The sequence below is a fragment of the Anomaloglossus baeobatrachus genome, chromosome 1 (assembly GCF_048569485.1).
Source record: "Anomaloglossus baeobatrachus isolate aAnoBae1 chromosome 1, aAnoBae1.hap1, whole genome shotgun sequence".
Taxonomy (NCBI): domain Eukaryota; kingdom Metazoa; phylum Chordata; class Amphibia; order Anura; family Aromobatidae; genus Anomaloglossus; species Anomaloglossus baeobatrachus.
In genome coordinates, this window is record NC_134353.1 from 462,292,476 (window position 1) to 462,308,918 (window position 16,443).

General features: G+C 46.6%; 1 protein-coding gene across 1 annotated transcript in view; it reads right to left on the minus strand.

Moving 5' to 3' along the window:
• PLPP2 (phospholipid phosphatase 2) overlaps positions 1-13,643 on the minus strand; it is a 39,794-nt gene extending 26,151 nt beyond the window's left edge. The window contains exon 1 of the mRNA XM_075337961.1: positions 13,535-13,643. Coding sequence (XP_075194076.1) covers positions 13,535-13,592 — 58 coding nt within the window. The 5' untranslated portion in view covers positions 13,593-13,643. The remainder of the gene's footprint in view (positions 1-13,534) is intronic.
• Between the last annotated feature and the right edge of the window lie 2,800 nt (positions 13,644-16,443).

Sequence of the window (16,443 nt, forward strand, 5' to 3'; positions counted from 1 at the left end):
TGCTGCCTGCGTTATTCCCTGCGGGATTTCACGATTACATGGCAGTCAATGGAGTGAAATCCCGCAGCGACGTGCGGAAAAGAAGTGACATGCAATTGTTGTTGCTGCGGGAATCCCGCAGCAAAACATGCAGCTGTCAAATTCCGCCCAGTGCGCACAGGATTTTTTTCTCCATAGGTTTTGCTGGTGATTCACTGCAGAGATGTTATGAACATTTTCTGCAGCGAAACATGCAGCAAAACCGCAAAAAATCCGCGGCAAAAAACTGTAAGTGCGCACATAGCCTAAGACTGGGGCCACACAAGCATAGCGCATCAGATGAGATATGCTAATGACCCTTGGTTCCTGCTCTGCTGCAAGCGTGAGCCAAGGGTCATGGAACTGTGATCTGACCCTGCGATTGGATCACAGCACCGGAACAGAGGGAGGGGTTAATCCCCCATCTCCTCCATTGTCAGCTGATGCGTATATCGCACTATACTCGGATGTTATCCACGTGCAGTCCGATATTTCACTAGCACATATAGACTTGTATGGGTGCAAGTGAAGATGGCTTTCGCATACACTTGCAGCATGCTGCGATTGCTTTCTCTGTACGATTCCGCCCGAGAAAAAAATAGCAAATATGAACTGCCTGATAGAACAAAACTGGTCAGAATGGAATGCGAGTTTTTGTTCATTGCATTCCAGTCGTCCGATTTTACTCGCCGTGTGTCCTAGGCCTAACTGTTAGAGCAGCAGAAAAAAACATTGATTTTATCAAAATGAAAACAAATAGCTCAGTAAGTGACATCTCTGGAATCAGGGTCTATGTCTACGTTATGCAGCTCTCAGATGGGGGAGCAAAAACCTGGTGACAGATACCCTTTAATGTAGCTTTTGCTATAGATGTATAAAGCTTTCCATTAAGGATTTTTCCTACTGTGCATGATCTTAATTCTACCCAATATAGGATGCCCATGTTAGCTTATGAATGTCGCAGGGAGAAATTTACCTCTCTGACAATCTTTTCTAATTTTAGCCATATTATCAACAAATTACTGGTCATAAATTGATTAATGGATAAATAAGACATTCTTTAGCCAAATGACTAAGGGGTGCTTCACACACAGCGAGCTCACTGCCGAGATCGCTGCTGAGTCACGCTTTTTGTGACGCAGCAGTGACCTCATTAGCGATCTCGCTGTGTGTGACAATGAGCAGCGATCTGGCCCCTGCTGCGAGATCGCTGCTCGTTACACACAGCCCTGGATCGTTTTCTTCAAAGCCGCTCTCCTGCTGTGACACACAGATCGCTGTGTGTGACAGCGAGAGAGCGACAAATGAAGCGAGCAGGGAGCAGGAGCCGGCGTCTGACAGCTGAGGTAAGCTGTATCCAAGATAAACATCGGGTAACCAAGGTGGTTACCCGATATTTACCTTAGTTACCAGCCTCTGCAGCTCTCACGCTGCCTGTGCTGCCGGCTCTCTGCACATGTAGCTGCTGTACACATCGGGTTAATTAACCCGATGTGTACAGCAGCTAGGAGAGCAAGGAGCCAGCGCTAAGCAGTGTGCGCGGCTCCCTGCTCTCTGCACATGTAGCTGCAGTACACATCGGGTTAATTAACCCGATGTGTACTGTAGCTAGGAGAGCAAGGAGCCAGCGCTCAGTGTGCGCGGCTCCCTGCTCTCTGCACACAGCGCTGGTAACTAATGTAAACATCGGGTAACCATACCCGATGTTTACCTTAGTTACCAGTCTCTGCAGCTTCCAGACGGCGGCTCCGTGCAAGCGCAGCGTCGCTTGCACGTCGCTGCTGGCTGGGGGCTGTTCAGTGGTCGCTGGTGAGATCTGCCTGTTTGACAGCTCACCAGCGACCATGTAGCGATGCAGCAGCGATCCTGACCAGGTCAGATCGCTGGTCGGATCGCTGCTGCATCGCTAGGTGTGAAGGTACCCTAACACAACCCGAGTCCTGCCCTCCAGCTGGTAACAGCCTTTTGCAATGTTCACCATTTGGTCAGTATCTGATATCAGTATTTGTAGCCAAAACCAGGAGTGGAATAAAGGAAAAGTATCATAGGAACACGGGCACCACTCCTGTATTTATCACCCACTCCTGGCTACAAATACTGAGGAAAAAAAACTCACCAAGTACTGAATGTGTGAAAAGGGCATTAGAATAATCCTAGAAGAATAAAAAGAAAAAAGTCTAAAATTGTGTGTGTGTATATATATATATATATATATATATATATATATATATATATATATATATATATATATATATATATATATATATATATATATATATATATAACATATATATGTATTGAGTAACTGCAACATACCAATAATATACTGTACATAGGTATATTAAGAAACACCATGTCAAGAATGTAAAGTAGCCTGACATCCATTATCACAGCACAGCCCTGGGGGCCTTTCTGTATAACCGGGTTGTACCCTGATCAGTAAAGATTAGTACAGTGGAAGCTTGGTTTACCAGCATAATCCGTTCTGAGAGTGTTCTTGTTAACCAAGTTACTCATCAAGCAAAGTAAGATTTCCCATAGGAAATAATGCAAGCTCAGACAATTCGTTCCACAACTTGTTTAATGTCCCATTCTGGTTCCCTATTGTGCTATTCCAAACACGCACAAACACGCACAAACACTACTCACCTTACCTTCTGTTCCCTCACTGGCCTCATGGTTCTTGTAGTTCGCCGTTACAGGATGTTTATCGGCTAACCATTGCGACCGATGTCGGAGCTTCAACTGCCAAAGCACTGACGTCAAAGGCAGGAGCTGCTTGCCTCTGATTGGTCAGCGTGCTGCCTTTGAGAAGCGGCTGACAGCGGAAGTTCCTCAAGTGTTGCGATGGTTACCCAATACACATCCTGTACCGGCAAACTATAAGGCTATGTGCCCACGGGGACATTGTCCTGCGGATATATCCGCAAGACATTCCGCAGGTGCTCCCAGAAATCCGCAACAGAACTTTCTCTGTTTCAAGGCTGCGGATATACAGCGGAATGTCGTGCGGATATGGTGTGGGCATTCTGCATTGAGGATACAGTACCATGGCTTCGGCACTGCATCCTCAATGCAGAACAATTGCTGCAGTGATCGGGGTGCTCATACTTACCTCCGTCATGCAGCACCTCGCTTTCCGGCAGCCGGGTCACTGCCAGGCAGCGTCTGGTTCACTGTGCTGGAGGTGGGCGGGCCTGAACTAGCCCCAGCTGTCACATGACCGGAGCTCGTGCAGGCCCCGCCCACCTCTTCCTTCCTGTACCTGGCTGGATCCACCGCGCTGCTGCCGCTACACCGGACGGAGAAAGTGACTCGGGTCTCTATCAAGGCAGGTAAGTATATGGGACCCTGTGGAGAAATCCGCAACAATAATTGACATGCTGCAGATTTTTCCGCACGAAAATCCGCTGCGGAAAAATCCGCAGCGTGGGCACAGCATTTCCCAAATGCCATAGAAATGGCTGGGGAGTAGCTGTGCTGCAGATTCCTGGAAAATCCGCGGCTTTTCCGTGAGAAATCCGTGGCAAAATCCGTGCATTTTCCGCAGCGTGGGCACATAGGCTAAGAACCAGGAAGCCGCCGAAGGAATGGAGGGTAAGGTGAGCATAATGTGTGTGTTTGTGTGGACTGCAACAGCGGGTCAGAGCGCGGTTAAAGTATGGAACCGGAAGTGTGTGCGGTGAGTATTTGCTTGTACAGCAAAGCTTGTTCGTAAACTGAGTTATAAATTTACAGCAAGCTTTGCTCATATAGCGAAATACTCGCACACCAAGTTACTCATAATCCGAGGTCCACTGTACTGTGATTAGCAGATGTGTATCTTGGTGAGGAAATTCCCTTATGTGACATAAGGTGTTAACCATTATATTGATTAAATTTGATGGCCCCTTTAACACAGGACGCTATATTATAAAAAAAAAAAAAAAAAAAAAAAAAAAAGTAGAATATACATAGACCAATAAAAGAAAAATGACAAATTGTAACACCACGTCATTAACCGAAGCGGGAAAGAGAAAAGAATCTCAGAGAACATATTAGTAATACTGTAGGAAAAAGTGACGGGAAGGCACAGATTCAACGGAAAACAGACCTTCCAGAGAGGTGCTGCATCTAGGCTGAAGGGTACACCCAGCAGATGGTCCTCGTGAGACCCTAACACAGGCAACACTGCTCAAACCCACTACACAAGGAGAATATTCCAACTATTTCTGGTCAGGTCCAGCTAGGAGGCCTTTTCCTGTGGGCTGGAAAGCCATCGCTTCCTAAAGGGAAGTTATTAGGAAAACAATAGTGCTATATTAGGTAAATGGAGCTTACCATGTTCATTCCATTCACTGACCGCTTCTGTTACAACCATCAAGTGAAAAACGTGACTACATGCAGGCAATGTAGAGCAGCACGAGTGCAAAGGCAATCGAACCTCCAAGGCCTCATTCATACCTCAACCTCAGTGTTTTTGATCAGTTTCATCAGTATTACTTGTACGCATTAAAAAACATAAGTATAAAAAAACTGAGGTTTCTCAAGTCTGAAGAACGGACCGCACACAAACGCCTCAAAGCGTTTTCTATTTTTTTTTCACTGACCAATACTTTCATTGGCGAGTTTTAGCCGTGATGTGCATCAAACCTTGAACACGTCTTTTTGTGCCGTCCAGTAGAACTAAAAGATAACCTGTACCTGTGAACAACTCCAAAAACACTGAAGAACAAGGAAGGAGCTCATACATGAAAGGTAAACATCTGAATGAACCTACAGCAGACCAGGAATATGTTATAACTGGGTAAGTGAATATACCGTATATAACAGAAAAAACAAAACACAAACTCTAAAGGCCGAAAAGGTCTACATGCATTGGCTTTATGGCTCCTGAAATTTGTCTAGGCCTCATACCATACAGCTGAAGCTGGATGCAAGATTGAGGTTGCTTTGCCCATAGAATGGAAACTTACAATGGTGACACCACAGGAAACTCTAAAATCTCAGTAATGAAAGTCCACAGAACTGAAAAATTGCCAAGGGTAAGCAAGGTTTAGCTAGTCACCATTCACACAGTCCATAAGCTCACCAAGCACCTTGTAGGCAAATCAAGTTTAAAAGGGAAGGTGTCGCGGTTTTATATTTTTATTAATAATAGTGATTATGAAATCAAGTATTTTAATACAAAATTAAAATCCCTGCTTATTTAGTTTTTATTTCATTCTAATTTTACTGGAGGCTGCCATCTTGGATTTGGTGTGTGTAACGACAGTTTCTCACCTCCTTTATGGCAGCCCCCTGGGCATAGACTGATAGTTGGGCTCAGACCCCATTTAGTAACATTAGAGAAGGCGTCTGCTGTGACCTGGATGTGCCCCTGGGCTCTCCAGATCACAGCAGAGGGAGGAGTTCAGCCATCATTGTGAAGCTCACAGCGTATGCTGTTTGCTCCACTTTACCCTTGTCAACCGCCGGGATGTATGAGTAAGGGGCGCCGGGCCACCTACCCTTCCCTCCCCCCGCCGTTACCGTCTCCAATGACAAACCCCCTCCACCCACTCTACCAAGCCCCGCTCTCCCCGCCGCTGCCGCATGCAGCAGAGCTGTGTGTGCATGCAGAGCATGTGAGTACCGGCGCCCCTCCCCCCGTCTCCAATGCGCCAATGACACCCTCCTCCACTCTCCTTGCTGCAGCCGCTGCGGGCGTGCCTGCAGAGCAGTGTGTGATTACAGGCGCCCCTACCCTCCCCTGCTGCTACTACAGTCTCCAATGACACCCTAATCCTCTCCTGTATGACACTGTCTCCAGAGCTGTGTATCTAATCCTATCCTGTGTGATACTCCAGCTGTCCGTAGTGACACACTAGACAATTCTGGTCAAAGGCAAAATGGCTCTGCACTGTGATCCTAAATTTCATTCTCTGTTATCCCTTGGAAACACCCAGATTGGGAGGGGGAGGTGACACACACAGGAGAGCAGATTCCACCCACTTTACTGCAGCTGTAATCCAGCCTAATTCTACAGTGGGATTTCTGTAGTATTTAAGCAGCTGCTCCCCCTAGTGTTTAAGAGTGGAAAATATCAAACTTTTTAATTTTTTTTTTAATATCTAAACAAAACATTAATTCTTTACATTTTTTCAGTTATTTAAAAATTTTTTTTTTTGGACGACACCTTCCCTTTAAGTCAGGAGACCAGTGGCCAGTCCATGCCTCGTCATTCGTGCTCGGCCTGCGTCATACGGATGTGTGAATCTGGCCTACAGACAGTATAATAAAATGAAGGTGATGTTTAAGACAAAATATCCAATACACTGATAACAAATGGCATGTAAGTGTGGCAGAATGCTACTCAGGTGACATTTTCTCCTAATATCACTTGCATTAAACAGCTCCTGTACAAGGTCTCTTAAAAACACATGGCCACGTGTACAATGATCTGGTCTCACGGACAATAATATGGTAGGATAAGCGCCCAAGTCAATTACAATAGCCGCTTTAAGCCTGGCATTAAGGGAGTTAGGGGCTTTTTTTAGCGTTGATAGGAGTAGACTCTTTAGTAGGAGATAAGGGGGTGTCCAGTATGGACAAAATCATTTAACAGAAACGGTCCATCATCACACAAGATTAATAAACAACTCACATACTTCCATCCCAGACTGGCACCATTCCCCTGATGCCAGCGCCATGTCTCCTGGCAGTCACGTAATGCAGCAGAAGGTAGACATATCTTTTCTTTCCATTCTTGTCACATACTCCACTAGGAGACTCCATTAGCAGGCTTGGCAAATGTGATAGAGTATGGCCATGCTCACAGCACCTTTAGGCCCTGTGCGCACTAGAAAATGGAATTTTCTTAAGAAAATTCCAGACCCTCTGAAAGATTACCGCACGCGCAGTAAAAAACCGCAGCAAACCGCACCCAAAAACCGCATGCGGTTTTTTTTTTACCATTATCTATGGCAAAAACCGCAGGTACCTGCAGAAAAGAAGTGACATAACTTTTTGCTGCAGAAAACATGCAGCAAAATCTGTTGGTGAAAAGAACCGCAGTGTGAGAACAACATTTTTTTTTTTACCATGTGTTTTTCTGGGGAAGGACTGCAGAAAGGTTACAACCATTTTCTGCAGCAAAACATGCAGCAAAACCGCGGTAAAAACCACAGCGTGCGCACAGGGCCTTATTGTCATTGCAATGATGACACGATGAGAGCAGAGCACATTACCAGGCATTGGGGTCTGTCAGGCACTATCAGGATTCATTGTAAAGGACCACTTATGTGGACACACCTAAATCAAATGGGAATGGTCGGCGATCTCAACTTCCTGTTTGTGGCTCATTAGTATATGGGAAGGGAGAAACTTTTCAAGATGGGTGGTGACCATGGCGGCCATTTTGAAGTTAGCCATTTTGGATCCAACTTTATTTTTTCCAATGGGAAAAGGGTCATGTAACACATTAAACTTATTGAGAATTTCACAAGAAAAAAAAATGGTGTGCTTGGTTTTAACATAACTATTTGTTTATTAGTTATTTACAATTTTATGACCACTTAAGTGCTGCCCATTGTGTTGGATTGTCAATGCAACCCTCTTCTCCCACTCTTGTCACACTGATAGCAGCACCGCAGAAGAAATGCTGGCACAGGCTTCAAGTATCCGATGTTTCAGATGCTGCACATCTTGTATCTTCACAGCATAGACAATTGCCTTCAGATGACCCCAAAGATAAAAGTCTAAGGGAGTCAGATCAGGAGACCTTGGCGGCAAACCAACTGGCCCACCATGACCAATCCACTTTCCATGACACTGTACTTGTAGGAATGCTCGGACCTGACACCCATAATGTGATGGTGCACCATGATAACAAGTGGTCATAAAATTGTAAATAACTAATGAACAAACAATTACATTAAAACCAAGCACACCATTGTTCTTCTTGTGAAATTCTCAATAAGTTTTTATGTGTTACATGACCCTCTTCCCATTCGAAAAAATAAAAGTTGGATCCAAAATGGCTGACTTCAAAATGGCCGCCATGGTCACCACCCATCTTGAAAAGTTTCCCCCCTCCCATATACTAATAAGCCACAAACAGGAAGTTGATATCACCAACCATTTCCATTTAATTTAGCTGTATCATATACAGTAAGGCTATGTGTCCACGGTAGAATGTACCTGCGGATTTTTCTGCCTGAAAATCCGTGACTTTCGCGGCAAATCCGCACCCGCGGATTTGCCGCGGATTAACATGCGGATTTTTTTTTTTTTTTTCCCCCATTCAAAACCAAAAATCCGCACCAAATCTGCACCAAACAATTGACATGCTGCAGATTTTTCCGGATCAAAATCCGCGGCAAATCCGCAGCGGAAAAATCCGCAGCATGGACACAGCATTTCCAAAATGCCATTGAAATGGCTTGGAAGTGCCGCTGCTGCAGATTTTCGGGAAATCCGCGGCAAATCCGCGGTAAATCCGCAGCGTGGGCACATAGCCTAAATGGCCCACCCTGTACAATGGAGTACTAGGGCTTCCATTACAAACGGACGCCAACATGTGCAGACATAAAGGGAGCAGTGTGGGAACAACACTGTAGTGATAATCCAAAGTATAACAATATAGAAGGATACCAATATCTGCAGCTGAGAGAACAAAACATATTCTCTGCTGTTTGAGCCCAGTGCTTCCAATATGGACCTGACCAAGGGTGGGATTGGCAGTTCTGTGCCAGTGATACAAAGCAGAGGCATCGGCATTGCCAGACATATCTTCAGCTAGGTTTGCAGCCTTGCTGGAGGAATGGCAACATATACCCTGACACAGGGGAAAAAGGCCATTTTTGGCCTACGTTGGGTGAAAAGATGGCCGACTATGACTGACATAAGCCTGGAGCTCTCCTGTTGCACAAGCCAAAAAGGTACCCTCCAAAGGGTGCTGCACACAGCAACGGGAGGGAATAAAGATATATCCACAATGTGGGAATAGACCCATAGGGTGAAGCAATATGCAACATGTCCCCACCACCCATGGACAGACGAGGATATTTCTCTTGGATACAGACAGCTGCACAGTTTACATGGCCAGAAGCAGATCAGGGGCACAATGCAAGTCACCTATCTAAAAGCAGTCTGAGGCCCTGTGCGCAAACTGTGGTTTTTGCCGTTGATTTGCTGCGGTTTTTTTGCTGCAGAATTGGTGCAATTTTTGTTCATAAGCTTCATGCAGTCCTTCCCCAGCAAAGTCTATGAGAAATCCAAAATGCTGTGCGCACGTTGCGTCTTTTTTCCTAGGTTTTGCTGCAGAATTTCTGCAGCAAAAAGAAGTGGCATGTCACTTTTCTGCATTTTTCCCTGTGTTTTGTCATTGACAATGTTAAAAAACCGCAGGGACAAAACTGAGGCAAGTACGCAGCAAAACCCACTGTTTTTCGCTGGAGAACCAAATCTGCAGTGTGCGCACATAGCCTTAAGGGGGCTTTACACGCTACGATATCGTTAACGTTTGGTCGTCGGGGTCACGTTGTTAGTGACGCACATCCGGCGTCATTAACGATATCGCAGCGTGCGACACTGACCAGCGACCTTAAGCAACCTCAAAAATGGTGACAATCGTTCACCATGGAGAGGTCGTCCCAAAGTCAAAAATCGGTAAGGGTTGTTTATGCAGGTGGTCCGTCGCTCCTGCGGCAGCACACATCGCTATGTGTGACACTGCAGGAGCGAGGAACGTCTCCTTACCTGCCGCCGGCCACAATGCGGAAGGAAGGAGGTGGGCGGGATGTTACATCCTGCTCATCTCCGCCCCTCAGCTTTGATTGGCCGGCCGCTTAGTGACGTCGCTGTGATGCCGAACGTCCCTCCCCCTTGAAGGAGGGATTGTTCGGCAGTCACAGCGACGCTGACCAGGTAAGTGCGTGTGACGCTGCCGTAGCGATAATGTTCGCTACGGCAGCGATCACAAACAATCGCATTCACAGCGGGGGCGGGTACTTACACGCTCGCTATCGCTAGAAATTGCTAGCAATATCGCTACCGTGTAAAGCCCCCTTTAGAGACCAAAAATACAAGCAGTACCAGCACTAGTAGCTCCATGTCACTATGTGCTTCACTTTCCCTATACTAGATGAAATGATAACATTGTTAGTGCTGCCTAGGTTCAGGCGTGAATCCCTACCCTCGGCCTGTGGAGGGCATGTTATGCCACCATGCACTCACATCAAATACCTTCTAATCATAAATGCTACACCTGCTCGAAGGTCAACCCGGAAGACGATAGGAAAATCACTACAACCCGGCAAACGAGAGCACATTCAACTGGTCCGAACCCAAAGGGGCCACTTGGAAATCCAGCCTCCTTTTGGGCAAACAGAGGTCACAGGAGTCCCTCACACTCAGGATCCCCTTAGGCACAATACATTTCATTGACATATAGGCATAAACCCATTAGGTCGAGGTATCACTCTGATATCCAAATGTAGCAATGTGGCTCCTAACATTATAATATGGGGGTCACAAGGTGGTCCTACTATATACCTAGTAGGTTAATCTACAAGGCATGACAATGACATGGCACTATGACCTGACAGGACACAGTCATGGACCCAGGCCTTCTGAGAAACACTTATTTACGTTGTAATAAATCTCGACGTCCTGGATAGAGAGCGACTGTAGACATTACTGGTGATGCAGGCAGACTACAGGCACACCTGTGGGAGCACACTGCGGACTCTGTACACAGGGCCTGACACACCTGGGGGAGCTCTCCACCATCTTGTAGATCAGGTTTCTCAGCTTGACTTTGCTTCAAGCATCTCCAGCATTCTCAGAAAGAGAAAAAATGACAGATGAGGAAGAGTGCAGCGTGGGGTTAAAGCTGGTCAGCCTTCATAACCCGAGTATTATTGTTACCTGTTCCACCAAATCACACACGGGGTACGTACATGACGTGACTGTCTGCCAGGTGACAAGAACATTTGGACTCCAAAAATGTTTAATTCTTCACCAGTCCAAAGGTGGGTCAGCATGAGGACCCGATCTCCTAGGTTTCAATATTTTGGGTGCAGGAATAAAGGCCTAGTCACACACAACAACTTACTAGCGATCCCGAAAACGATGCGACCTGATAGGGATCGCTGGGAAGTCGCTGGGAGGTCGCTGGTGAGATTCCATAGAATTACCCTGTGGATCTAATGTGATCACATACCCGAGAGGTTACATATAGAAGGCCTCAGGCAGGATCCTCTCACCTTTATCTACGGGCAACCATCCTGGTCCATGAGTGGGAACCCATAGAATTACCCTTTGGATCTAATGTGATCACATACCCGAGAGGTTACATATAGAAGGCCTCCGGCAGGATCCTCTCACCTTTATCTACGGGCAACCATCCTGGTCCATGAGTGGGAACCCATAGAATTACCCTTTGGATCTAATGTGATCACATACCCGAGAGGTTACATATAGAAGGCCTCCGGCAGGATCCTCTCACCTTTATCTACGGGCAACCATCCTGGTCCATCAGTGGGAACCCATAGAATTACCCTTTGGATCTAATGTGATCACATACCCGAGAGGTTACATATAGAAGGCCTCCGGCAGGATCCTCTCACCTTTATCTACGGGCAACCATCCTGGTCCATGAGTGGGAACCCATAGAATTACCCTTTGGATCTAATGTGATCACATACCCGAGAGGTTACATATAGAAGGCCTCCGGCAGGATCCTCTCACCTTTATCTACGGGCAACCATCCTGGTCCATGAGTGGGAACCCATAGAATTACCCTTTGGATCTAATGTGATCACATACCCGAGAGGTTACATATAGAAGGCCTCCAGCAGGATCCTCTCACCTTTATCTACGGGCAACCATCCTGGTCCATGAGTGGGAACCCATAGAATTACCCTTTGGATCTAATGTGATCACATACCCGAGAGGTTACATATAGAAGGCCTCCGGCAGGATCCTCTCACCTTTATCTACGGGCAACCATCCTGGTCCATGAGTGGGAACCCATAGAATCACCCTTTGGATCTAATGTGATCACATACCCGAGAGGTTACATATAGAAGGCCTCCGGCAGGATCCTCTCACCTTTATCTACGGGCAACCATCCTGGTCCATGAGTGGGAACCCATAGAATTACCCTTTGGATCTAATGTGATCACATACCCGAGAGGTTACATATAGAAGGCCTCCGGCAGGATCCTCTCACCTTTATCTACGGGCAACCATCCTGGTCCATGAGTGGGAACCCATAGAATTACCCTTTGGATCTAATGTGATCACATACCCGAGAGGTTACATATAGAAGGCCTCCAGCAGGATCCTCTCACCTTTATCTACGGGCAACCATCCTGGTCCATCAGTAGGAACCCATAGAATTACCCTGTGGATCTAATGTGATCACATACCCGAGAGGTTACATATAGAAGGCCTCAGGCAGGATCCTCACCTTTATCTACGGGCAACCATCCTGGTCCATCAGTAGGAACCCATAGAATTACCCTGTGGATCTAATGTGATCACATACCCGAGAGGTTACATATAGAAGGCCTCAGGCAGGATCCTCACCTTTATCTACGGGCAACCATCCTGGTCCATCAGTAGGAACCCATAGAATTACCCTGTGGATCTAATGTGATCACATACCCGAGAGGTTACATATAGAAGGCCTCAGGCAGGATCCTCACCTTTATCTACGGGCAACCATCCTGGTCCATCAGTAGGAACCCATAGAATTACCCTGTGGATCTAATGTGATCACATACCTGAGAGGTTACATATAGAAGGCCTCAGGCAGGATCCTCTCACATTTTCTTGATGTAAACCATTCAGAACATAGTAAAGAAGAAAATACAAGCGATCAACCCTAGAGACTTGGCAGCATAAAACTCGCTATTGTTTACATTGGGGTCAGCGGCGGATCTGACAACCTTGTGTCCCACTCCCCTCCCCCTACAGGGCACAGAGGTTTCAGGTAATCTACGACAAGCATGGTTGTCAGAGGAACCAATCCACCCACTTGTTACCTGAACCTACAGAACAGGAAATTCTCCCCACGAGGCCTCCGATGGTGCAGAAATGAGCTAATAAGAGTTAGTGTTCGCTGTTATCTGCCGGTACCCCTATCAATGCTCCAGGGAAGGCAGTGCATATACCTAAACCTCACATTCAGCTCTAGCAGGGAAGAGGTTAACCACACCGACAGTGACTCCCACCCTGCTCCGGCAGTAATGAGGTTTGCACCTTGCCGATATCCCCATCCCCCAATGTAATCAGAAGCTGAATGGGAAATCTCACAGCAGAGATGCCACCCTATACCATGGGGCAGCGCACAAAGCTGTCACCCTATAGGCAACATACAGGACCAAGAGCCGATCAGTCCAGCACAGGGAGGAGCACACTGGAGGCTGCAGCTGCCCGGGGACTGCAGAGGTGAGCACTGCTAACTAACCAGGTGATACGTGGAAGTAGAAAAAGTTCCCAAACACTGCACTTCGGCAGCGTGTGACACAGACCCCACGGCACTTACCCACGCACACGCATAATACGTCCAGCAGCACATACACGTTTCTCCGGCCGGGCAGCATCCTCCCGTGGCCGCTCCGGTCGGAGCTCCGGGACCAGACTGATTGAGACAACCACGCCCACCGTGACTTTAGGACCCGCCCACTACGTGATGCGTTTCCAGACAGTTTAGTTAACCCTGTCGTTCCCTAGTGCTTTGTGTTGTGCTCCGCTCCGTAATCAGCGACTACGGCTAGCAGTACCAGCATAGTATATACCAGAGGCAGAGTCACACACGAGCATAGTATACCAATAAGGGCAGAGTCACACACGAGCATAGTATACCAATAAGGGCAGAGTCACACACGAGCATAGTATACCAATAAGGGCAGAGTCACACACGAGCATAGTATATCAATAAGGGCAGAGACACACACGAGCATAGTATACCAATAAGGGCAGAGTCACACACGAGCATAGTATACCAATAAGGGCAGAGTCACACACGAGCATAGTATACCAATAAGGGCAGAGTCACACACGAGCATAGTATATCAATAAGGGCAGAGTCACACACAAGCATAGTATACCAATAAGGGCAGAGTCACACACCAGCATAGTATATACCAGAGGCAGAGTAACACACGAGCATAGTATATACCAGAGGCAGAGTCACACACGAGCATAGTATACCAATAAGGGCAGAGTCACACACGAGCATAGTATACCAATAAGGGCAGAGTCACACACAAGCATAGTGTATACCAGAGGCAGAGTCACACACGAGCATAGTATATACCAGAGGCAGAGTCACACACGAGCATAGTATACCAATAAGGGCAGAGTCACACACGAGCATAGTATATACCAGAGGCAGAGTCACACAGGAGCATAGTATACCAATAAGGGCAGAGTCACACACGAGCATAGTGTACCAATAAGGGCAGAGTCACACACAAGCATAGTATACCAATAAGGGCAGAGTCACACACGAGCATAGTATACCAATAAGGGCAGAGTCACACAGGAGCATAGTATACCAATAAGGGCAGAGTCACACATGAGCATAGTATACCAATAAGGGTAGAGTCACACACGAGCATAGTATACCAATAAGGGCAGAGTCACACACGAGCATAGTATACCAATAAGGGCAGAGTCACACACGAGCATAGTATACCAATAAGGGCAGAGTCACACACGAGCATAGTATACCACTAAGGGCAGAGTCACACACAAGCACAGTATACCAATAAGGGCAGAGTCACACACGAGCATAGTGTACCAATAAGGGCAGAGTCACACACAAGCATAGTATACCAATAAGGGCAGAGTCACACACGAGCATAGTATACCAATAAGGGCAGAGTCACACACGAGCATAGTATACCAATAAGGGTAGAGTCACACACGAGCATAGTATACCAATAAGGGCAGAGTCACACACGAGCATAGTATACCAATAAGGGCAGAGTCACACACGAGCATAGTATACCACTAAGGGCAGAGTCACACACAAGCACAGTATACCAATAAGGGCAGAGTCACACACGAGCATAGTGTACCAATAAGGGCAGAGTCACACACAAGCATAGTATACCAATAAGGGCAGAGTCACACACGAGCATAGTATATCAATAAGGGCAGAGTCACACACAAGCATAGTATACCAATAAGGGCAGAGTCACACACCAGCATAGTATATACCAGAGGCAGAGTAACACACGAGCATAGTATATACCAGAGGCAGAGTCACACACGAGCATAGTATACCAATAAGGGCAGAGTCACACACAAGCATAGTATACCACTAAGGGCAGAGTCACACACAAGCACAGTATACCAATAAGGGCAGAGTCACACACGAGCATAGTGTACCAATAAGGGCAGAGTCACACACAAGCATAGTATACCAATAAGGGCAGAGTCACACACGAGCATAGTATACCACTAAGGGCAGAGTCACACACGAGCATAGTGTACCAATAAGGGCAGAGTCACACACGAGCATAGTATACCAATAAGGGCAGAGTCACACACGAGCATAGTATACCACTAAGGGCAGAGTCACACACAAGCACAGTATACCAATAAGGGCAGAGTCACACACGAGCATAGTGTACCAATAAGGGCAGAGTCACACACAAGCATAGTATACCAATAAGGGCAGAGTCACACACGAGCATAGTATACCACTAAGGGCAGAGTCACACACAAGCACAGTATACCAATAAGGGCAGAGTCACACACGAGCATAGTGTACCAATAAGGGCAGAGTCACACACAAGCATAGTATACCAATAAGGGCAGAGTCACACACGAGCATAGTATACCAATAAGGGCAGAGTCACACACGAGCATAGTATACCAATAAGGGTAGAGTCACACACGAGCATAGTATACCAATAAGGGCAGAGTCACACACGAGCATAGTATACCAATAAGGGCAGAGTCACACACGAGCATAGTATACCACTAAGGGCAGAGTCACACACAAGCACAGTATACCAATAAGGGCAGAGTCACACACGAGCATAGTGTACCAATAAGGGCAGAGTCACACACAAGCATAGTATACCAATAAGGGCAGAGTCACACACGAGCATAGTATACCAATAAGGGCAGAGTCACACACGAGCATAGTATACCAATAAGGGTAGAGTCACACACGAGCATAGTATACCAATAAGGGCAGAGACACACACGAGCATAGTATACCAATAAGGGCAGAGTCACACACGAGCATAGTATACCAATAAGGGCAGAGTCACACACGAGCATAGTATATCAATAAGGGCAGAGTCACACACAAGCATAGTATACCAATAAGGGCAGAGTCACACACCAGCATAGTATATACCAGAGGCAGAGTAACACACGAGCATAGTATATACCAGAGGCAGAGTCACACACGAGCATAGTATACCAATAAGG